Source organism: Hemiscyllium ocellatum, chromosome 17 (genome assembly GCF_020745735.1).
Source record: "Hemiscyllium ocellatum isolate sHemOce1 chromosome 17, sHemOce1.pat.X.cur, whole genome shotgun sequence".
NCBI lineage: Eukaryota > Metazoa > Chordata > Chondrichthyes > Orectolobiformes > Hemiscylliidae > Hemiscyllium > Hemiscyllium ocellatum.
Window position 1 is genome coordinate 34,240,880 of NC_083417.1, and position 25,782 is coordinate 34,266,661.

The window sequence follows — 25,782 nt, forward strand, 5'->3', positions numbered from 1 at the left end:
AAGAAAGAAAACAAACAGAAACTTCGAAGAAGGGTCGCTGGACCCGAAACATTAACTTTGATTTCTCTCCACAGATGCTGCCAGACTTGCTAAACTTTTCTGGCAATTTGTGTTTTTGAAACAAATAGCAAGGATGATATTTCAGCTGGCGGGGCATTTCCATCTGAATTTAATTAATTGAAAAAATTGATCTTAATGTTACACAAAGGTCAAAAGAGAGCACTTGTCATTGATGCACCAGGAACAATAAATTGTAGTGATCGTGCCCTAAGAGTGGATCGGTTTCCTCTAGAGCTGAGAAACTCCTGAACAAGAAGTAAACATTTTCAAATATTGAAGTGTTTTTGTTGGGTAAATATCAAACAACATTTCCACTTAGTGTTGGTGATTAAGGGTGATTCATTTAAAACTGACACTAAAAGAACAAAAAGAGAAGTAAAGGAAAATTACTTCACGCAGAAAGTTACTACAGCATGGCAGTTTCTATCATATAGGAATTGAATCAAAGACCATCAAATTGTACAAGGGAAAATGGGAACATTTTAACAGTGAATCCTGAGCTCACTATTAAGTGGAGGAATAGGATTAGCTTTAGGTTGCTCTACCTATGGATATGGTAACCTAGCCTGTTGGGTGCTGTTGGTTTCTTATATATTGTGTTCTGAATAATTTGATGTTTTTAGTTGTTTTTCCCCATGGATTCCATACCCATGCACTTCTGTCCAAAGTATAGGGACTTGATAAGCTGAATAGATCCTTGTGGTCAAATTTATAGTCCATTATCTATGCATCCAGAACCATTTCCCTTCTTTAAAATAATTATATAGGAAAAGATACCTGACTGGCAAAATTGCTTTCGGAAATAAACCAAATATGGAAAAGAAAAGTTGTCCAGTTCATAGAACGTTGCTGTCCTATGAGGGAACTTGACCCAGTGTCACATACTTTAAAAAGAGGAGCTGTGAGGTGATATAGTCTGGCATAATAGGATATGTCTCATAGTTTGCCTCATTCTGTCTTTCAAAATTAGAATCTTAGGTTACAGTTGGCTGTGTTCATACATGAAATGTCGAAGCATGTATTAAGAAAAAGTGTATCTTTTAAAAATCAATGTATTTATTATTGGGAATGCCTATTGTGAAAGATGTATTTATGATTCTAATGGGTGTGAAAGTTTTAATTATATTGTAAAATTTGAAAGTGAATGAGCTACAAAGAAAATTAACTGTAATGTTTGCTTAATTTTTTCCCGCACAGATACCAACTCTATACCAGTGATGTTACATAAAGCTAACACAAGCACTGGTGCAGCTGTAAGGTAAACATATTTTTTGTGCATGATGACTGAATGCAATATTTTATAAACCAAGTTATTTGGATCTTTAGTTACTGTGTTTGTGCAAAAATATAGAAAACTCATTCTAAAAGTACAGCTTTCTCGTGTATGTTAATAACATTCTCATAGTTTAGGACTACTTATTTTTAGTTAGGTTTACAATAGATTTTTGTAAAATACACATGGCTCGTTTCTCCAAATTAGTGTATTTTGCTAAGAACTTTGAAAATAAAACTACATTTCTTAGGCGATATTCTGAATATGCAAGAGAAAATTGTTTGTTAACTAAATTCTGTCAATTAGGATCAACAGAATATGACCTATAACCATGAATTTATTTTAAATTAATTATTTTCAGTGCATGTATTCTTGTAGATGACTAACTAGAATAGTTTTTGTTTTGTGCATGAAATGCATAATGAAAGCAAAGTTTAAATCTAGTTGGATATTGTTGACAAATCTTTTGAAATCATATAATTGTGCATTACATTTGAAATTAAACCTGCCTACTCAAAGGCACAAAGCATCCAATGATGAGACCACCAAATTAATCTGCTTGGGGCCCGGTAACTTTTTTTGCTTTAAGTAGGCAAATATTGAGATCCGTGGTACCTAACGAGAATAAAGCCACAAGATTCCACTGTTTTGAATTTTATAAGCTTCACTATACAATTACAATATTTATACAACCTCTATTCTAATTATCGGAATTAAAATGAGGTAAATATGCCGTGGTTGAACACCCACAGAGGACATTGAAACCAGATCCAATCAAATCAAAACCCACAAACTTTTCAGCATCATACTCAGATTGTATAGTCACATTGTAGGCCACCTAATTTCATGAAAATTTTATTGCTTTTATGAGGGATTTCACAATTACACTTCTTTCACAGACAACTAACCTCACAACGTAGGAACGAATTGCTGGAATCTATACTGAAAACAACAAGTGCTGGAGATCGTGCAAGTCGGGCAGAATCCGTGAAGAGAAAGGAAGCTAATGTTTTAAGTCTAGATGACTCTTTGTCAAAGCTCTGATGAAGAGTCATCTATATGTGAAATATTAGCTTGCTGTCTGTCCATGGATGCTGCCTGACCCGCTGTGATCTCTCGTATTTGTTGTTTTCAACTAACTTCACTAAGCTGGCACTACCCATGGATTTCTCAAAGCTACAACATTTTTTCACATTCAACAAGCAAACGCTGCTTGTGAGTTTCATTCACTCTTGCTTGCACTGAAACATCAATGATTTGCTCCCTAGACGCAAATGTGCTGATTGGTTCCTAGGGATTAGGCTGAGCCATAAAACCAATTCTTAGCTGCACCAAATGGCTACTAGGGATTCTGCAAGTCCTAACTGCATTAATACGAGAACCTGTTTGGTTTGAAACCTCTTCTGATCCCATGGACTCACCTTTTTCCTGCCACATGGGTTCCAAGGTGAGTTTTGGACCACTACTACTTTATGGGTGTACTGCTGTCTGCAGATGTTCCCAAAAAGAATTGTGAACTCTGGTTGAGTAGGCATACCCTGTCTTGTTCTTCGCAAGCACCAGGGCATGCAGTACATTGCCAAGAATTGTAGTCATCAGCTTTCACCTCCTTAAAAAATAACTGGTAGATGTTATCTTTGACAAAATTGAACTACTTGAATGTATTACCAGGTTTTCTTTTGAAATGGCCAATTTGTGATTGTTGTTCAGAGACATAAATTAAATACCAGCAACTATTATTGGATTTTATAATGTACTGCTGTCCAAAAGAGATTTTGATATGAGATTGATTGGATATATATTTTCCAGGGCACAGCACTTTGAAATGCTGAGGATTATTTGAAACTTACATCAGAAATCCTATATGCAAGAGGTTTATTAAGTCAAATCAATTAAGCTGAGAAATTGACTTGCATGTATGAAGTACTAAGGCATTGTTTTTAAAAGAAAGAAGTTAGTTGTCAATCAGAAGTTAGATGTTACAAGCTGGCAGAATTATTGAGAAACACTGCCTCTAATAAGCTGTGCTTTAAAATCTAAAGCTGCTATGGAAATCGGGGAAGTGTGAAACTTGTAGGATTATTTTAAAAGTGGGCATACTTCTGCTTTCTTAACTATGTACACTTCCCCAAACCCCTCTCCTACCCACCATCACCTTTTGAGTATGAAGAAACAAACAGTTAATTATAAAGGCTCCAGATGTCAATAAACTGAAATATAGTAAAATCACCATGATCTAACTTACACAGGTGATCTGCAAGTACCCTGATTAATCAACATCACTGGTGAATCATAAATTTTCCTCCTTTTAGCACTTGATTGATCACTGGAGATGATCAACCCGGAATCCAGCACATCACTTACCAGCTAAAGAAACCTGATTTAATTTATGTCTCCTTCCAAGGGGTATTCTCGACAATTGACAAATGAGGCCTGGAACTTTGCTCTCTGAAGTAGATATTGGAAAACAAATTTGTGAAATTAAATTTACCGTAAGGTATTTGAGTATGTTGCCATCATTCTCACCATAGCAAAAAACATACTGTCCAACATTGAATATTGATTGTACCAACTGATGATATAAAGCCTTAACTATCTGCACTTTGTAGCAATACTCAATGTATCTAGGGACAGCTGGAAAATTTGCCCCCAAAACCAACTCTGAAAACTCAACTGAATTGAAAAATGTTTGCCCACATTAGATGAGATTCAGAATCGGTGAGAGCTGCTGTTACAGTCAAGAGTTCCCATTCAGGATATTCCAGCTCCTCCAGTCACAGGTTGGCTTTCTCCCATGCTTAATGCTCCTCAAGAGGCAATATCTGTGATTGAAGGAACAGAAAGGACGGGAGAGAGGGAACCTGTGATTGGAAGAATTACTCTGGCTGCTCGTGGTCGCAACAGAGGAGGCCTGATTAGCAAGCTGCTCAGAAAATGAGTACTGAATGCCCCTCAAGGCTGTTGAGTGTTAGTCAGGCCACAATGTTGGCCAAGTGGAGAGCATGGTCCAAGTGCTGATCAGATGGGCAGACATGGAAGGGTGGGCAACAACCCAAAATCGCTCACAGGGAATAAAAGGTATTGTTCTATGTACTCTATCACACACTTCATGTTTAAAAATGTATTTTAGTGTTATTCTTTAGTTGATCCCAGGGATCAAATGATTACATTTGAACTACCACACTGAAATGTGTGATGTACTGACAGATTATGGTGTTAATTTTTTCATTTTAAAATAGTTGCCATGCTAACTGAATATTGGTGGGGAGGACCTTGCTCCCAAATGTTGGCCAGATGGGGAAATAGAGGCTGAATAACTGGCACCTGCATTGCTCTTGATTAGAGATCCATAAGTTTTAAGAAAAATAGGAGACTTTGGGTACACCTTTGATATTCATCCACATATTTAGGAAAAAAAACTTCCCAAATCAATTGTGTTTTAAAGAATGGTAAAGTAATTTTAATTTGGATGAAGAAAGATTTAAGTTTGCTCCAAAAGGTGGCTTACAGCACTAGATTGTATTGAGTCATGTTGTAAAGTCATTCATCCTTGTACTGCACAGTACTCAAAATAAAAACTTAGCAAAGGCTTCAAAAGCATTTAATATCAAATCATCAAGGGAAATGACTGGGCAAGTGGTCAGTAACGCCAAATAATTCAAGAAAAATATTGTTGATCCAAGAATAAGGAAACTTCTAGTTATTGGGTGATGTCTCTGCACAAGATGTGCAGGCTGACCTGGAGCTTCGTGACTGGAAACCTATAAGCCAGGAATACAGGTTTTCATGTCGAATTTAATGGTGGTACTGGTTACATTGTATTCAGTGTATTTCCTGGCTGCTGGTAGGGAAGACAGCTGCAGGGATTTACAGGGAGAGGTAAAGGTAAATCCATCATGGGATGAGACTAATATTGGTAGGGGTTAGGTAATCATGTGTGAGAAATGATTATGTGGAAATATACTTGGTGAACAGGGAAAAACAATTCTGTTCTTGGCCTACAGATAGAGTTGTAAAGACATTTATCTGATGGATATGGTTCTTCATACTGTCTTTCAGTTAGCAGGTTTCCTGTGGCCTAGGAAACTTAGCTTGCAGGCTGTAAAAATTGAAGACAAAGCCCTCTTGGTAACTAATGTGGTCTCTTCAGCCACCCCCCCCCCAACTACTCGTCTCTACTGTTCTTTCCTCCATTTAAAATGCTCAATATAATCTACCTGTTTGACCATGCTAGTGATCATATGCCCTCAATATGTGTCATATTTTGCTTTATAATGTCCCTATGAATCTTATTACATCAGAAGTTTCACAAAAGCACAAGCTGTTGTTAAAACTACAAGTGAGCAGGCTGCAACTGCATTGTCCTCTTCTGAAATTCTAGCTACTTACTTTGTGTCCCCCAAGTCATCTTGCTTGACTTTGAGATAAGACAGTGTCCGCTAACTCTATCTGACATGATACCTAAAATTTCCATTCTTAGAATTATGGCTCTAGTTTTATTTTATTTGTTAACGAGATGTAAGTGTTTTTCCAAGCCAGCATTTATTGCCCATTTCTAATTACCCTTGAAAAAGTGGTCATGAGCCACATTTTGAACTGCTACAGTTGTGGTGGTGTAGGTACACACAGAGTACTGTTATCACAGCAATTCCAGGATTTTGACAGCACTTGTGAAGGCCGTCAGGATTGTGTGTGGCTTGAAGAGGAACTTGCAGGTGTTCTCATCCATCTGCTTCCCTTCTCCTTCTAGGTGTGGTGGTCCCCTGGTTGTGTTGAAGGGGTTTTTGTGAAATAGTGCAGTTCTTCTTGTAGAAGGGGGCATGCCACCATCACTGGGGGGAGAGTGAATGTTGAAAATGGTAGATGGCGAAGCAATGGCTGAGTCATAGGCTATTAATCCAGAGACCCAGGTAATGTTCTGGGGAGGTAAAAACAATGACTGCAGATGCTGGAAACAAGATTCTGAATTAGTGGTGCTGGAAGAGCACAGCAGTTCAGGCAGCATTCAAAGCGCAGCGAAATCGATGTTTTGGACAAAAACCCTCCTGATGAAGGGCTTTTGACCGAAACGTCGATTTCGCTGCACTTTGGATGCTGCCTGAACTGCTGTGCTCTTCCAGCACCACTAATTCAGAATAATGTTCTGGGGACCCAGATATGAATTCCACCATAGTGGATGTTGAAATTTGAATTCAGTTTTCAAAAATAAAACCGGAATTAGAATTAAGATAGGATATCTGGTTGGCATGGGCACACTGGACCGAAGGGTCTATATCCATGCTGTACATCTCTATGACTCTATTAACCGAGACTGATCATCATTGCCAATTGTCAGAAAAACCCATTTGATTCACTGACATCCTTTTGAGGAAAGTAACTGCTGTCCATACTTAGTCTGGCCATATATGACTCCAAACCCACAGCAATGTGGTTAACTCAATGCTGTTTGCATGTTGTTGGAGCTGCATCCATCAGGCAAGTGTGGAGTATACCATCATTTTCCTAACTTGTGTTTTAAAAATGGTGTCCGGAATTGAGCTATTCTCCCCAGAATTCCTAACCTCTGATCTACCCTTGTAGTTACAGTATTTACATGACTGGTCTAGTTCAGTTTCAGGTCAGTGATAATCCCAGAATATTGATTCATATATGAATGAATTTTCGATGGTGAAATAAACAATAATTACTTGATATTTCAGATTATTCAAATGACCTTTCTGGTACTGAACGTTTACTTTGGTATAAATGAAGTCTAAATTCCTATAGAAGTTAATTAATGTTGGAGATTTTTTAAAAAAGTTTGTTTCTAACTCTGTCCCATTTTTATTGCAAAATTTTCATTTTTGTTTTGTACGATATTTAAATCTATTTTTTCTGGTTTACATTCCACATGTCTGTGAGGACTTTTAAAATCTGATTGACAGTTGCTCGCTCACTCAAACACACATAGATTCTCAATGGATCAGATGTCCAATAACAAAGTTATCACTCAAAGGCCAGTGAAATTTCTGTAGGTGGTTATCAGGGGGAAAAAAATAGGTTATGATGTTTATTTTCTGATTTGACACACAGACAATTGCTAAGTGTCATGAAAATAGATTCTACTATTGCTAGTATCTAGTTAGCTTTCATTGTGTGAATGCATTATTATTTATTATTCCCCACCCAAATTGTTTATATTCCTTTTGATAGGCTATTTAGGATAAGGTGGAGGCAAGGCACTTTGGCGTGACTATTAACCATCTAGAATTCTCTGGAAAGTTGTAAGAAGAATACCATGAGAGTCTGGTAATTTTGATCTGTATTTTATCAAAGTAAAACTGCTAAATTCAGTTTGATGTTTGTTTTTTTCTTCAGGCCAATATGTGGTGTAGCCAGCATCCAGTGTTCCTATAACACGGTGCAGCCATCAATCCCTGCTTCTTCATGTTCCCATTCAGTCAGCGGAAGCTCTGCGCCAGTCACTTGGCCACATACGGAAAACTTGAATCCACAGAATCCAGAACAAATTGGTATCCTAGACTGGCTAAAGAAGTTACGTCTGCACAAGTACTATCCTGTTTTTAAACAGCTCACAATGGATAAGGTATATTTACCCTTGGTTCAATCTGAAATGGTATCTTCTTTTGGAAGAGAAAAATATTTGTCTAAAATCTTGTGTTTATAGATGAAATATTTGATTACTTGCACTGTAATGTACAGTGTTATCTAGTCCAAAAAACTTTTAAAGAGAACTTATACTTTGTTTTTAATAGAGGCGTTATATTTTCAAAATTTTAAGATCTCTTAAATTGACAAGTGTTAACAAAATCGACAACCTTCAGGGCACTGAGCTTTTTACCTCTGTCACTGAAGGTGGGGGAAGATAATATTTTTACCCTTCTGTAATCTGTTTGCAGGCAATATATATGAAAAAGTAGTAGCTGGATTTAAATGAGATTTGATACATGCTGAACTGATTATGTTTTAACCAAGATATAGAATGGATCCAGACACTGATTTTTTTTTTATTTTAATGGATTTGTTAACTTTGGGAGATAAGGTCAATATAATTTTTCTTGTTGACTGTTACATTTCACTGAACTTGACTGATGAAATGACAGTAAACTGTTCTAATGGATTCGATGGAAAAGTGTGTGGCAGTTCATCCTCTATATTCTCACTAAAGATCTCTCTAGCTCAAAAGTGTGCAGCGGTTATTCTCACATGAAGTTTGGAAAATAACTATTAAATTTTTGTGTTGGTCAGAGTTGACTTTTAAAGTATATTTCTCTTCCCTGAATGTTTCCAGTGCTGCAGCCTCTTTGGTGCAGGCTCCAGGGCAATTTGTCCAGCTGATGAAATCATCCAACACTTCCTATGCATGCAAAGCCTCTGTATCTGAGATTCAATATCTCAAAATAACTGGGAAGCGGGGAGACTACTGATTAGAAAATAAATAACTGAAGACACTACTAATGCAGCAAACCATCTTGCAGATCCCTGAACTCTTGTTGTAGATTAAGAACCCCTGCAGTACAACATATATAATAACTGACACACATTACCTCTTCCTTTCTCTGATAAGAGAATATCTACTTCACCTAATTTGACCACCTTTCTGCCGTACAATTGGAGAAGACAATGAGATGATACTTTTTGATTGTTGCTATTCTTGCATCATGGTACTGCATTATCTTCATTTGTGTTTTTTGTGATTTAAGAGCAGGAGAACAAAACCAATTTTTCTTTTAGTTACATACGACACTATTGACTTTCAATCAGAAAGAAAATCTCCTCTTCTTTTATTCACTTTCTTTATTTTTACCTTCTTTTCTCCTTCAATTCTTGCAATCTCCATATAAATGGCAGTCATAACTTGTTTGTTATGCAACGTCTCAGCTACAGTCAACACTCAACCATATTCAGCCATTTTAGGATAAACGGCATTATCAGGATATTTGATTGCTCTTCAGCTCCCACGAATCAGTGCGAGTTCTGTGTAGTCTTGGATTTGATTTGTTTCTGCCATCTTTTAACTACTATAAATGTTTTAAAGATGCTGGATATAGGTTTGCTTGCTGAGCTGGAAGGTTCATGTTCAGACATTACATCACCTTACTAGGTAATATCTTCAGTGAGCCTCTGGATGAAGCAATGCTGATGATTTCTGCTTTCTATTTATATGTTTGGGTTTCTTTGGGTCTGTGATGTCATTTCCTGTTCTTTTTCTCAGGGGGTGGTAAATCGGGTCCAAATCAGTGTGTTTGTTGATAGAGTTCCAGTTGGAATGCCATATTTCTAGGAATTCTCGTATGTGTCTGTGTTTGGTTTGTCCTAGGATGGATGTGTTGTCCCAGTCGAAATGGTGTCTTTCCTCATCTGTATGCCAGGATACGAGTGAGAGAGGGTCATGTTGTTTTGTGCCTACTTGATGTTCATGTATCCTGGTGGCTAGTTTTCTGCCTGTTTGTCTAATGTAGTGTTTGATACAGTCTTTGCACGGTATTTTGTAAATGACATTAGTTTTGTTTGTTGTCTGTAAAGGGTCTTTTAAGTTCATTAGCAGCTGTTTTATTGTGTTTGTGGGCTACCATGATGCCAAGGGGTCTGAGTAGTCTGGCAGTCATTTCCGAGATATCTCTGATGTAGGGGAGAGTGGCTACGGTTTCTGGTTGTGTTTAGAAATAGAAAGCAGGAATCATCAGCAGTGCTTCATCTGGAGGCTCACAAGATGTTACCTAGTATGGTGATGAAATGTCTGAACTTGAACCTTCCAGCTCAGCGAGCAAGCCTATATCCAGAATGTCAATCTGAGCTATAAATCTTCTCAAAACTTGCCATTTTAATGCTTTGCAGTAGCATCTACTACCAATATATTATGTTCCAATGCAGAATAATTGAGGGTGTGGATTTAAACCATCTCTCATCAGAGGGTCAGTTTCTTGGACTAAATATGTTATAGAGTCATAGAAATGTACAGCACTGAAACAGATTCTTTGGTCCAACTCATCCATGCTGGCCGGATATCCAAAATTAATCTAGTCCCATTTGCCAGCACTTGGCCCATATCCCTCTAAACTCTTCCTATTCACGTATCTATCCAGATACCTTTTAAATGTTCTAATTTTACTAACCTCCACCACTCCCTCTGGCAGTATTTCCCCCTTTTTGTAAAACTCTGGTGACCTGATAGGGTATCCCAAAATTTTTTGGGAAGCTAAATAAGTGATTTCTGACCATGTTGCTGAGATATTCGTATCAATGCTAGCCTCAGTAAGGTGTCAGAAGACTGGAGGTTGGCTGTTGTAGCATTATTTAAGAAAGACGGTAAGAAAAAGCCAAGGAACTATAACATTTGAGCCTGATGTCAGTGGTGGGTAAATTGTTGGAGGGGATCCTGAGGACAGGATTTACATGTATTTTGAAAAGCAAAGATTGATTAGGGATAGTCAACGTGGTTTTGTGCATGGCAAATCACTAACTTGATTGGGTTTTGTGATGAAGAAGATTGTTGATAACAGAGTGGTGGACGTTGTCTATGTGGACTTCAGCAAGGTATTCATCAAGGTTCAGCCTGATAGACTGGTTAGCAAGTCAGATCACATAGAATCCAGGGAGAGCTAGCCAGTTGGGTACAAGTTTTCTTTTGAAGTTAGGAGACATTGTGGTGGTGGCCTCTGACCAACGGTGTGTCGCAAGGATTGGTACTAGGTCCACTGATTTTCATAACTTCTATAAATGATTTGGATGTGAATAATGGAGGAATGGTTAATGAGTTTTCAAATGACACCAAAATTGGTGGTGTAGTGGACAGTGAAGAAGGTTATCTCGGAGTTCGATAGGCTGAGGAGTGACAGATGGAGTTTAATTTAGATAAACAAACATGGGGTGTTGCATTCTGATCAGGCAAATCAGGGTAGGACTTGTACACTTAATGGTAAGGTCCTGGGAAGCCTTTCTGAACAAAGGGACCTTGGAGTACAGGTTCATAATTCCTTGAAGAGGAATTTTTAGGTCACTGCATTGAGTGCGGGAGTTGGAATGTCATGATGTGGCAGTACAGCACATTGGTTAGACACTTCTGGAATATTGCATTTGATTCTGGTCTCCTTGCTGAAGGAAAGATATTGTGAAACTTGAAAGGTTCAGAAAAGATTTACAAGGATGTTGTCGAGGTTGGAGGGTTTGAGCTAGAGGGAGAGGTTGAATAGGCTGTTGCTATTTTCCGTGGAGTGCCAGAGGTTGAGGGGTGACCTTTTATAAAGGTTTATGAAATCATGAGAGGCAAAGATAGGGTGAATAGCCACGGTCTTTTTCCAAAGTTGGGGAGGCCAGAACTAGAGGACATAGGTTTAAGGTGAGAGGGGACAGATTTAAAAGGGACCTTAGGAACAACTTTTTCAAACAGAAGGTGGTGCGTGTATGGAATGAGCTTCCAGAGGAAGTGGTGGAGGCGGGTACATTTACAAAATTGAACATGTATATGGATAGGTACACAAATAGGAAAAGTTTAGAGGGATATGGATCAAATGCTGGTGAATTGCATTTCGGTACAACAAACAAAGGTAGAGCTTATACAATTAATGGTAGGGCATTGGGTAGTGTTGTAGAACAGAGGGATCTAAGGGTTCAGGTCCATAATTCTTTGAAGTTTGCATCACATAGACAGGGTGGTTAAAAAGACATTTGACATACTTGCTTTCATTGCTCAGTCCCTTGACTATAGGATTTGGGAAGTCCTGTTGAAGTTTACAGGACATTGGTAAGGCTTCTTCTGGAATACTGCTCTTGTTACTCAGTTGTAGGAAGGATACTGTTAAGCTGGAGAGTTCAGAAGAGGTTTACCAGGATGTTGCCGGGCATGGAGCTTTGAGTTATAAAGAAAGGCTGGATAGGCTGGGACCTTTCTTCACTGGTGCCTAGGAGGTTGAGAGGTGACCTGATAGGCACCTCATTATTTTATAGACTTCTCTCTAATGGTAGTTGTCTTTTCCCTAGGATGGGGAATTTCAAGATTAGGGAACACATTTTTAAGGTGAGGAGAATGATTTTGAAAAGACATGAGAGGCAAATGTTTTACATGGAGGATGGTTTGTGTTGGAATGAACATCCTGAGAAAGTGGTGGATGAGGATACAGTTACAATGTTTAATAGACATGATGCGGGTTCAGTTACAATGTTGGAAGTGATCTGAGCCAGAAGCAGCAGGTGGGACTACTTTAGTTTGGGATTATGTTCATGGATTGGTTAGACCGAAGGGCTTATTTCTGGGCTGTACAACTCCATGACACTTGGTTCCAGTTTGCTGAATTATAAATTGCTCACCCTTCAGGCTTGCTAATATTTCTAGCAACCTTATATGATTGCTCTTTGGATCAAGAACTATCCTCGTTTACTTTCGTTAGCAATGGATGAGGCTTTTCCAATTGTGTTCTTTCGCCCAAATGAATGTATATCGGTTGTAATGCTTGCATTTTTTTTAAATATTAGCAATTGCCAATCCACTGTCATGCCTTTTAATTGAATTTTCCTAGTATATCACAGCCAGCTCAGCCTTCATTTCTTTTGTAGTTTCCTTTGTTTGGATTTAGGACCCTAGTTTCAGTTTGGACTATTCCACTTTCTACCCCTATAAATAATTATATCCTAATATGATCACTTTTTTTCTGAAGGACCTCTTATCACAAGGTTATTGATTCATCCCTTCTTATTTTGCAAATTCAAACATAGGATTGCCTGTTTGCTGTTGAATCCTGAATATATTGATTTGTCTGTGTGGAGTTTGCACATTTTCCCAGTGTCTGCATGGGTTTCCTCCGGGTGCTCCGGTTTCCTCCCACAATCTAAAACTGTGCAGGTTAGGTGAATTGACTGTGCTAAATTGCCCATAGTGTTCAGGGATGTGTGGGTTAGGTGCATTAGTCAGGGGTAAATGTAGAGTAATAGGGTAGGGGAATGGATCTGGAGGGTCAGCATGGACTTGGGCCAAATGGCCTGTTTCCATATTGTAGAGATTCTATGATTCTAAAATCATCCTGTACACCTTCCAGAAACTCCTATGCTAATGCTAATGTATCACTGCTAATGTGGTTTGCTCAGTCCATATTTAGGTAAAGGTCACAGACGATTATTATTACATGAATCTCTAATCCCATGGCCGACTTACAAGAAGCCTACAGATGACTCCCAATAATGCTTTCTACTCCTTAGACCAAGCAAATTAATTCTGCATTTAGATCATCCGCACCATATCCATTCTCACTGTAGCACTGACTTCACCTTTCACTAATTATGCTACCTGACCTTTTACCTTTTTCCTGTCCTAAAGACTGAATACCTTTTGAATGTTCCATTCCCAACCTTGCTTATCATGCAGCTATGTCTCCATAATCACAGTCAAGTCATACCTACTTACAACGATTTGTACAGGTAATTCGACTATCTTATTGTGAATCCTTTGTGCCTTCAGATATAGTACCTTTTGACTTGTCTTTCTGACATTTTTGCGCAGTTCTACTACTGTTTGCTGGTTTTTATTTCCTCTGCCTTCCACTTTTTTGTTGTCTAAATTTCTGACTTTCATTTTGTTATTGCTGAGACTAAAACCCCCAAAACCTATCTAGGAGATAGCTTACACCATAACTTTCCTCTTATTTAGAGGCAAATGAGAGGTGCTGAGTTCCAGGTGTGATTTGATTGGTCAAACTACTAGGCTTTAAGCAAAACACACCTAATTCTTACACCACAGTTAAAAAACATACAAAGAAAGAAAGGCATAACTTTAACTCTATCAGAAAGGTTAACAAAATAATATATTATTTAACTATTACTCGTCAACTGTTCGAATATAGCAGCATTCCATAAAAATACTCTTGGCAAAGGCAAATTCAGCAAAATAAATTTGCTCACTTGCTATCTCCTCCAGTACAGAACACTGACAGAATAGAGTCAAAGAGTCATAGAGATGTACAGCATGGAAACAGACCCTTCGGCCCAACCCATCCATGCCGACCAGATATCCCAACCCAATCTAGTCCCACCTGCCAGCACCTGGCCCATATCCATCCAAACCCTTCCTATTCATATACCCATCCAAATGCCTCTTAAATGTTGCAGTTGTACCAGCCTCCACCACATCCTCTGGCAGCTCATTCCATACACGTACCACCCTCTGCGTGAAAAAGTTGCCCCTTAGTCTCTTTTATATCTTTCCACTCTCACCCTAAACCTATGCCCTCTAGTTCTGGACTCCCCAACCCCAGGGAAAGACTTCGCCTATTTATCCTGTCCATGCCCCTCATAATTTTGTAAACCTCTATATGGTCACCCTCAGCCTCTGACGCTCCAGGGAAAACATCCCCAGCCTGTTCAGCCTCTCCCTGTAGCTCAGATCCTCCAACCCTGGCAACATTCTTGTAAATCTTTCCTGAACCCTTTCCAGTTTCACAACATCTTTCCGATGGGAAGGAGACCAGAATTGCACGCAATATTCCAACAGTGGCCTGTACCAATGTCCTGTACGGCCGCAACATGACCTCCCACCTCCTGTACTCAATACTCTGGCCAATAAAGGAAAGCATACCAAACGCCGCCTTCACTATCCTATCTACCTGCAACTCCACTTTCAAGGAGCTATGAACCTGCACTCCCAAAGTTTCTTTGTTCAGCCACACTCCCTTGGACCTTACCTTTTAATTGAATAAGTCCTGCTAAGATTTGCTTTCCCAAAATGCAGCACCTCGCATTTATCTGAATTAAACTCCATCTGCTACTTCTCAGTCCATTGGCCTATCTAGTCAAGATCCGATTTTAATGTGAGGTAACCCTCTTCGCTGTCCACTGCACCTCCAATTTTGGTGTCATCTGCAAACTTACTAACTGTACCTCTTATGCTCGAATCCAAATCATTTATATAAATGACAAAAAGTAGAGGGCCCAACACTGATCCTTGTGGCACTCCACTGGTCAGAGGCCTCCAGTCTGAAAAACAACCCTCCACCACCACCCTCTGTCTTCTACCTTTGAGCCAGTTCTGTATCCAAATGGCTAGTTCTCCCTGTATTCCATGAGTGAATCAAACAGCAGAGAGAGCATTCCAGCTTTTGCAGCAGCAACAGAGAGAGTGCTGTATCCAGCAGCTTCAACTCCAAAACCCCATTTTCAACAACTAAAGCAACACTAAAACCTTGAGTCTGTGTGAGCCTGACTGCACCCACTTATGCTTCTTTTGTGTACTTTTGAAAAACCCCAAAATGGAACAGATACCTCGGCACCAAGTTTATAACATCCCTCTTTAAGAGAAGCAAGACAGAGAAAAAAAAATCCATCTTAAAGGCACATTGTCACAATTTCCACCTTTTGTTTCTCTCACTGTTGTCTCCCCCACTTCTAATCTCATTGCCATTCTAGTGTGAACCCTCATACATTTGCAAATACCACTTTGAGGATACTGGAATGGCTTTAACTTTTCACAACTTCCCCAAAATTAGTTCCAATGCCTCAAAAATCTAAATTCCTCCAGTACCATCTCTTCTGCCAGGCATTTAAGCTTCTCCAATTCCTGATCTTGCTAGCATGTGCACTGAGTTATCCTTCGATTACCACCTTCTGGGGTCTAGTTTTTCGATTTTTTTTCTAGCTCCCAGTATCCTGCTTTCTGTAGTTATGTGTTTGCTAGCAACATTATTTGTGGGGTGAAAAACTAGTCTTTGGTGTTTCCAGAAAAATTGTAACCTGCGTTTGAAGTTGATTTTTTTTTTTAAAAAACTCTATCTGTTGAGATGTATTGTTATAGCAATTTAATGATGTGTTAATTTACAGCCACAACTTTTGCCTTTAAGTGGTAATTGAAACTAAATTCTGCTTTAATCTCATATTTCAAATTGAATTAATCACTGAGTTTTTTTGTAGTTCCTCAGTCTTACTGAAGAAGATCTGAATAAGTTTGAAACACTCACATTAGGAGCGAAGAAAAAGCTGAAGATGCAGCTAGAGCTTGAAAAGTAGGTTTTTAAAACATTCTTGATTTTTTTTTTAAAGACTACTGAAGGACTTGTGTGTGTAATCGTGAACTCTATTCAAAAAAATTATAAATCTGATATATTGACATTGCTGACAATTTGGCAGCATACAAATGATTGCTCTTATATTTGAATTATATTGATGTTTAACTGCTATGTTGGTATTTGTACAAAATATTAATTTAATTTCTTTGTTGTTCTTGGGGATGTGATTGCTGATTTTCTCTTTTAAAGTTGGTTGAAGGCTTTCTTTACTTACATAGCAAAATAATATTCAAACAAGTGAATGTAAACATTTCTCCAGGAATTCTTCATTTGCTGTTGGAAGAGAAAGTTGCTATGTCACACAGCATTTTTCATAACTATGCATTCCTCTTATTTATTTCTTTATCCAATGAGATCTGCTAATCCTTTGTAAAAATGGTTTTATCAGATGGTACGATTATCTAGCTATATGCTTTGTGCAGGAAATAGCATCATGTACAATTTTTTAAAACTGTTGAAGCATAGGGAAGGCAACTATTTTTTAAAATGTAGAGTTTTTTAAGGATTCTTGGTGGAAGGTGGGTTTGTAACAGATTAGCCTCAGTCAGCTGTAAGATAGTGACTTTTTAAATTGTATAATAATTGAGTAGCATTAGTTGGTCTGCTGTATTGTAAAATAATTTGAAACAACTACATAAATATAGGAGGCAGAAGTAGGCCCTTTGAACCAGTTCTGTCATTCAGTAAAATCATTGCTGATTGGATTGTGGTTTTAACTCCACACATCTGTCTGCCTCCCATAACCCGTGACCCCCTTGCAGATCAAAAATACAACTAACTTAGCCATGAATATATTAAATGATTGAACCTCTACTATTGTCTGGCAAGTGAGTTCCAAAGACCAATGGTTCTCTGAGAGAAGAATTCCTGCTTTTCTTAAATGGGACACTCTTTATTTTTAAATGTATCACCCTGTTTCTTGATACCATGTCCTCTTCACATCGACCCTTTTAAATTCTCTTAGAATCTTAACATGTTTGAGCAAGATCATCTCTCATTCTTCTAAAATCCAGTAAGTATTGGCCCAACCTGCTCAGGGTTTTCTTATAAGCCAACACTTCCATCCCAGGAATCCACCTAGTGAATGTTCTGAACTGGCCCCATACAAGTGTAGAGGGCTGACAAGCCTGCAGAACTGGATGGGCCATGTCCTAGGGTCTTAAACAATATGTGGCACAGGATAGTACATGCATTGGTTATAACTGTCTTAAAACAAAAGTTCTTTTTGATTCTGGAATGGTCCAGGTGAATTAGAAAATAACACATGTAGTGCCTTTATTCAACAAAGAAGGGAGGCGGAAACTATAGGTTAGCTTAACATTTGTCAAAGAAAAGCTGTTACAATTCATTATTAAACAGACTATTGCTGAGTACTTCAGAAATCACAATTTGATCAGGCAGAGCCAACATGAGCGAAAGTCATGTTTAACCAATCTGTTTTTTTGATGAGGCAACATCCATGTTGGGCAAATGGCAGATGTGATTTATTTGTTTACCAAACAGCTTTTGGATATCCACTTCAAATGTTGCTGCACAAGATAAGAGCACATAATGTAGGAGTTAACATATTAGTGTGAGGTAAGGATCTGTTAGTTAACAGGAAACATTAGGGATAAATGGGTCTTTTCACAGCTGTCACCAATGGGTTGCCAGAGGAATCAGTACTAGGCCCTCCACTATTTACAATCTATGTCAATGATTTGGATGAGGGGATAGATCGGGTGGCAGCTAAATTTACTGATGACACCAACATGCAAATGAAAGTAAGTTGTCAAGAGGAGTTGGAGAGTCTGCAAAGGGACATAAACAGGTTAAGTGTATCAGCAAATCTTTGGCAGACAAAAAATAATGTGGGAAAATGTGAACTTATTCAACTTGGTAGAAGAATGGGAAAACTGTATACTGTTTAATGGAGAGAGCTTGCAGGATTTGGTGGTACACAGGGATCTGAGTGTCCTAGTATACGAATTAGTTTACAGATACACCAAGTGATTAGGAAGACTGTTGGGAGGTTGTCATTTACTGGTAGAGGGTTGGAATATCATAGTAAGCAAGTTTTCTTTGCAGCAGTGTGTTGGGGAGACTACTGCAGAGTTATGTAGTTTTACTTTCGAAGGTTCACTGAACATATTCCTAGGATGAAACAGTCTATACAGGTTGGAGTTTAGAAGAATGATTATATGATCATTATTGATATATATGTGATCTTCAGGGGACTGGATCAGATAGATACTGAGGGTTGTTTCCTCTTGTGGTAAAGATGAAAACAAGGGACGTGTTTTAAGGATTAAATACATTCCTTCTAAAACAGATGTGGAGAGTTTATTTTCTCTTGACTATTCATTTAGGAGTAGTGAATTCTTAGCCTCAGAAGGTTGTGAAGGCTGAGTTCAAAAATTTTTGATGGGGAGTTGAAGATTATGGGATACAGACAAAAAAGTGGAGATGAAGCACAATCGTGATATTATTAAATGGTGGAACAGGCTGAAAGGGTCATCTGGTGTGTTCTTACTCCTCAGTCCTAACTTCCATCTTTATTTACAGAGGAATCCCACTTGTTGTTCTTCCTTTCCTTCTGAATTGCCAAATAGGTTTTTTTTGAGTATTCAGTTTCCAGCTTTGTTCACTTTGCAACTATGGTTTTATAAAATCGATTTTACAATGTAGACCAAAATAATGTTCCAAGAAATTATTCTCCATAATTTGATTTGCAAAAATAAACTCTCTTCCCCTCTATTATCTTAATGTAGAATCTTTATTCCCTGTTTAGGGAATAAACATTGTAGACATAGGACTTAATCCCCTAATTTTTACAAAGCGATAAAGACTGAGTTTCTTTGTTCCTAATTTGTGAGAAACATTTGTGATTATGTGGGAAGGTATTATTTTATTTTTCATTGGACTTTTGAATATCTTGAAGGAAGTATTAATTGTGTAGTGTAATCTATGCAAAACTTATTTTTTAATGAGTCCATATTACTTTGTTGGTTGTCATGTTGGTTTTTTGCATTAGTAAGTATCTTCATACAGTATATGCAGAGGGTCACAATAATTTGGAGACTCCAGAGTACTATTGCCTTTAGAATATATTAAGTCTGAAAACATGATATATTGCTAAAACTACAAGCATACTATCTGACTGTAAGGCAGTCACCTCTCAAACAATAGTGGATGGTCTCCCTAAAGTTGCAAAAGATTAAAAAATAGACATTTTTTAAAAAAAATCATATTTAAGTAATCCAGGTCAGAAAATAAACAAGAAAGCCATATGAAGTACACAGTTCAAACTATAATTGATTTTATAATTTGGAAGTGTTCTGTATTGTAAGAGAAGCAAGCTAGTACTGCACAGGATTTTAAAGTCTGCTGTGTAATCAAAAACTGTATTACAACCATCCTGCACTACATACTCCAAATTCTTTGTGGTGGTGCTGTCCCCAGAATAACAAATTAAAAATGTGGAGTTATTGTGATTTGCAGTAACACGATGGTTCGTGCAACCTTCTGCTACACTGTGAATTAGCAGACATGAGATTCATGGGTACATTTTTCTGCATTGAGACCCTGAGCTCATTTGTTTTGAGAGAATTCCAGTAGATATTGCATTGAGAAAAGAGTGAATTATTCTAGTCTGAAGTTTGCTATAAGCAGTTACAGTCCAGCCAACCTGAAGTGTTTTTAATGTTAACAGCATCAACTCCATGCCAAATTGGTGTAGAGCCCATCACAGTACTTTCATTTCTGGGCAACAAACATTCAGATGGCAGAAAAACTACATGTGCAAATACTTGAGCACTTGCTTTTAAATCATGATTTATGACTTTGGCATGCTATTAGTTTGGTGACAACAGAGCAGGGATGCTCCTTTTTGGAGTGAACCTGCAAGGTCGAGTCTTGCATTCTGCTGAAGTTAATGATAGGATATGGTTAACATTTTTTGCCTTTTTTTGTAGCTGTACTTTGCCAGATTGAAAGCCTGACTGCCTGATTGTTGGAACACAGACCTTTAGCATAGGCTGCTCTTGGGGAGCAGGGAGAAGGGTCATTGAGCTGGACAAGGTGCAGTGATGAAATTATCCCACAAAGGAAACGTTTAGATACCTTTTGCAGAAAAGAATAGCATGACTGGGGACTGAATAGGGTGATGACATTCCAAGGGTTGGTATAAGGGAGAGATCAGAAGGGCACAGAAGGTGAAGGTTTGGTCAGAAATTATTTGATTGCAGGGCATTGTAAACAGGGAAACTAGATCCAGTAAATGAATGGAAATACACTTGCTTACTATATTCAACAGTCTTCCTCTCTCTTTAGCTGACCAGTTGCCTGACACAAAACCTGACCACCCAGAGTTAAGTTTAAAATGATGGTTAATTCTGATGCACTGGTTATAATATTGAAATGACCAAACTGCTTTCTGAGAAGATTTTGGAAACCCACTTCTATCTCCATCAAATTTGTTTCCACACTTTCTTTCCAAGATACCAGACTCAAACCTACAAGTTCTTGAGGTTAAAATTCCCCTTTTGTTATTAGTGGCCATATCTTCTACAACACATGGGTCTGTTTGTACCAGTCAACAGATAGAAAACTACTACTTCATTCTGTACCTCTGGCACAGCCAGTAACTTTACATTGTTCAAGGAGAAATGTGCCTCTGACTTAGGCTGTGGAAATAATATCTTTTGGTGAAACTTAATCTTTGCAGCAGTGACAGTACTGCTTCATTTACTCGCTTTTGCTATTGAATTCTGATATTGGTGGGAATACGGTAAACATAATCAGAGAATACTTGCTTATTCTAACTCTTCAGCTTGGCAAAGGTGCATGATAAAAGCACATGGTTAAAAAAAATACAAATGTCTCAACAAATGCAGACAAGATGTTGCATATGATTCTGTAACTTTAAATTCAATTAAATTGGAAATTTTGAACTTTCTGGTCATCATGATTTTTCCAATTTAGAAGTTTAATTTTTTTGTTTTTCAGGGAGAAGTCTGAGAAAAGAAATATCAATAGTACGGGTCAGTCACCTGTTTCCAGTGCTGGTATTGCACGGGTCACACCAACAAGTCATTTTGGTCCCATTCACTCGATCCGCTGTATCCCTAATGCAGGTACTTTTTGAAAAGTTCAAATCAATTATTGGCATCTCGATCTATAATCACTCAACAAAAAATAAAGCTTTGACAATAAATTTGTCTCCTGCCTTCACTACTCTGCATTTCTTCAAGTTCCTATATGCTTGTGAGTTCAGTGTGTTTCGGAGGAGAATAAACAGTGACTTGGTGACACAGAGCTGGAAATTGGCATTTATTGGTTGAAGTAGTGGGTGGCCTTCACCTAATCTGTGCAATTCCTTTCACTGCAAAATCTGTCATATTTTCTTTGGGGATAGTGCTGACAGGGGAGAACTTTGGGTCTCCCGGTGAACGTCAAGAACTGGTATTAGGCCCCTCTAATGTCCAAATTAGGAGCAGAATGCCTGTTGAGAAATCAGTTGGCAGTGAACAGGACAGTTTTGGGATTTGAGCCTTGATCAGTGTTGCAGGTCTGCCTGAAAAAAGTATATGGATTTCACTTCAGTACAATAGGCTATCATAAAAACTGTAATGTAGTAACAACAATATGTTTAGTGCTGGCATCCATTGATGAAATCCAGAAGTCATTTGAAATCCTGTTATTTGCTATATCTCCTTCATCTATGAATTTAGGAAATTTCTAATTTAATGTTCCTTGTCCACAGTTAAAAGTTGCACAACACCAGGTTATAGTCTAGCAGGTTTATTTAGAAGCACGAGCTTTTGGAGCACTGCTCCTTTGTCAGGTAGTTAGGATCATAGGACACACAATTTATACTAAAAGATCACAGAGTCAGACAACTGATATGAGGTATTAAACATACCGAGATGGCTGTTAAGTTTTAAACACTTAGATTGAGGTTACAGGTTTCAGTTCGTTAATATGTAAATCCGAAAACTACTTGCAAGTTACATTCCTGAGATAACTCCCTCTTCCCTACCTCTCCCTCTTCCTCCCCACTGTCTCCCTCCCCCTGCCTCTCTCTCATGTACCCCCACACTCTCTACCTTGCCCGCCTCCAACGTCCCCATCACCGCACCACCCTTCCCACCTGCTCTGCCCCATGCTCTCCTTTGCCCCGCTCTCCTTTGCCCCGCCCCCTGTCATTCTCTTTCCCCCCCCCCCCCGTCATTCTCTCCCCCCCCCCCCCCCCCCCCCCCCCCGTCATTCTCTCTTCCCACTCCCCCCCCCGGCCTTTTCCACCCCACCCCCGTCATCTGCACACCCCGTCCTTCCCCCCGATCCATGCCCCCCCGTCCTTCCCCCAACCCCCCGTCCCCGTCCTCCCCCACCCACCCATCTCCTCCCCCCACCCATCTCCTTCCCCCTCACCCTTTTGCCCCCCCGCTTTCGTCGCTCCCCCCTCCTTTCTCCCCCTCCTTTCGTGTCCCCCCTCATTTTGCCGTCCCCCCTCCTTTCGCCCCCCCATTTGCTCCCCTCTCCTTTAGCCCCTCCCTCTCCTTTTGCCCCCCCTCCCTTTCGTGTCCCCCCCTCCTTTCACCCCCTCCCCTCCTTTCGCTGTCCCCCTCTCCTTTCACCCCCTTCCCACCCCCCTTTCTACATAATGATAAAATCAAATAATTCTGTTATTTGCGCATATCGTTTTCATTTTGACAATTGCTCATTTAGCATATAATATAAACAGATTTTTAAACTATCTCTATTTAACGAAAATATATATCATGTTGTGTACTTTTTTTCTGATCCTACAGTTGAATAATTCAGTAAAATAAAATAGTATCTTGATTTCCTCTTGATATGTTTTTAACTTCAAAACATCGGAAGTATTTGATGATTGTGTTTTCTGTTTCCTCACAGAACTCCGAGTGGAGGTAGAACAGCACAGTCGCATGGGAATTAAAGATAGTGGATCTTCCTCTGAATATTCCAGTTCACCATCAAGTCCAATAGGAATTCAGGGAAGGGAGGAGAGTTCAGATAGTGCAGATGAAAATGACAGACGTAAGTTTTGACAATTTGATGAGGGCATAAAGTCTTAGAAGATTTAAATGGCAGACATGGTTTTCTAGAACTTGAGAAAGGGAAAAATGATTGCTTCACTTAGATTTATGACTGATATTATTTTGTTTTGCATTTTCATTTTAATTCAACAAATAGTGTTAGATCACATAAAGTATGGAAAATTGCCATTTCATAATTAATATCTATTATCCTGTGTGTTGTATGTTGATGATTAAACAGTCAACTTCTTAATAATTTTTTGGTAATTTTTAATTTGTGGTTATTATGAAATGTATTATTGTATTTTAGCAAAGCCAAACTACATGTTTTCTGAAAGCCATTGTCTTTATTTATGGATGGAAGGTTCTTCATTCACAAAAATGTCTCTTTTACATTGACTGACTTATTTATGAAATGTAAAAAAAACGCACAGATGTAAACATAATCTTGAGTAGTAGCCAAAGTATTTAGTGAACTTGATTTCTGTAAACTCAGCTGTGGTAACAAATCTCAGCTAGGCAAGCAGGAGGCATGCTATTGTTAACATCAGTGCTATGGGGAAGGGAGGAAAAAATCCGCTGAACCTCCAGCATATAATTCCATTACATGTAGATATGAAGTTATCTGGGATTGTATTCCACTGTTACATGGCTTCCCAACATTCACACTGAAGACTTCTAAATTAAGTGGCTAAACTGGACCTGGTCCTGTGGAACACCAGGAGTAATAAAAACGTGAGGGATTATGAAGAAAACTGGAAGCAAATATTGAAATATATAAAATGCACTTTCACCCACTTTTTTTTACCAATTTTATGATCTGAATTATTAACTTATGTTATGGCATTCTATGCTCATCTTTATCAATATGGGTCATAACATTGCTGTTGAAAGCAAATTTTAACAAAAAAAACCTTATTTTAATTTGCAAAGATATTGATTTTTTTTTCCCTTTCCTTGTCCAATTGGTCATGTGAAGACTCAAAAATAGTTTGTAATTTTATATAAATCATGTCAGAAGAGCTTTTCATGGACAAAATCATAAAAAGAACAAAGCTTAAACAATTAAAGGAACAGTTCCTACTTAGGAATTTATTGACATCTTCAGCTGTCAGTCTGTTCTTCTATTGTAAAGTATGTTTTAATGCACATTTAAAATGTTTTAGAAATTCTAATATTTCTACATCGATGATGTTTAACCTGATTATGGCATTACATCATGTAGAATGCTTGAATTCTTTTGAGTTAGATCAATTAAGGTGAGAATGGGGCATGCTTATAGCTTTTGTTTTCCTCAACTAGAGAGGTTTAATCAAAAGGAGTTTCAATTCTTAGAAATATATTAGATATACAAATTTCGTAGTATGTTTGGCAAAGTTTTGCTGTATGTAACCCAAGGTGGTACAAACCATAGCTACAGTGAACTACTAGTGTTAAATGGGGTCAATGTTTAGCCTGTAACAGTGGTGGCAGTTAAGGAGCTGATCTCCCTTGGCCAGAGAATACACCACCTCATACCCATTTGTCCAGCCCTATGAGAATTTTACAAACTTCAAATGAGATCCCCTTTCATTCTCCTAAAAACTCTCTTGCAAGAACAAGAAAATGACAGAGCAATTAAACAACCAGAACAGAAAAGGACAATAGAGCACAGGAACAGGCCTTACAGCACTCCACTCCGCTAACACATTTTACCCTTCCATACTAATACTATCTTCACTTAAAGTATCTGTGTTCTCCTATCTCCTTCCTATTCTTGTATTCATTGAGGTGCTTCTTGAATACTGCTATTGTGTCTGCTTCTACCACCTTCTCTGGCAGTGCCTGACAGTTCCAAGCACTCACCAGACTCTGTGTGAAAAACTTGCCCTGTACTTTCTTTTAATCATTCCTCCTGCACCTTGAAACTGTGTCCCCTAATAATTGACCCCTCCACCCTAGGGAAAAAGTCTCATACTTTCCACTTTAACCATGCTATTGACAACTTTGGAATATTATGTATAGTTCTGGTCACTATATTACTAAAAGGATGTGGATGCTTTGGAGATGGTCCAGAAAAGGTTTACCAGAATTTGCCTAGTATGGGGGATTTTAGCTATAAAAGAAGGGTTTGTTTTCACTGGAACGCAGGAGGCTCGGGCAACCTGAGAGAAGTTTATAGGATTGTGAATGGCCTAACATTAGACTAGATTTTCTACAGGGTGGAAACAGGCCCTTCGGCCCAACAAGTCCACACCGACCCTCTGAAGAGTAACCCACCCAAACCCATTTCGCTCTGACTAATGCACCTAACACTACGGGCAATTTTAGAATGGCCAATTCACCTGACTTGCACATCTTTGAACTGTGGGACGAAACCGGA

General features: G+C 38.5%; 1 protein-coding gene across 2 annotated transcripts in view; it reads left to right on the forward strand.

Annotated features, from left to right (window-relative positions):
• The window catches only part of zcchc14 (zinc finger, CCHC domain containing 14), a 120,431-nt gene that overhangs the window by 66,831 nt on the left and 27,818 nt on the right, over positions 1–25,782 (forward strand). For both annotated transcript variants that reach the window (XM_060838068.1, XM_060838069.1), the window contains exons 7-11: positions 1,258–1,318; positions 7,691–7,919; positions 16,226–16,317; positions 21,367–21,494; positions 23,278–23,421. In XM_060838068.1, coding sequence (XP_060694051.1) covers positions 1,258–1,318; positions 7,691–7,919; positions 16,226–16,317; positions 21,367–21,494; positions 23,278–23,421 — 654 coding nt within the window. The remainder of the gene's footprint in view (positions 1–1,257; positions 1,319–7,690; positions 7,920–16,225; positions 16,318–21,366; positions 21,495–23,277; positions 23,422–25,782) is intronic.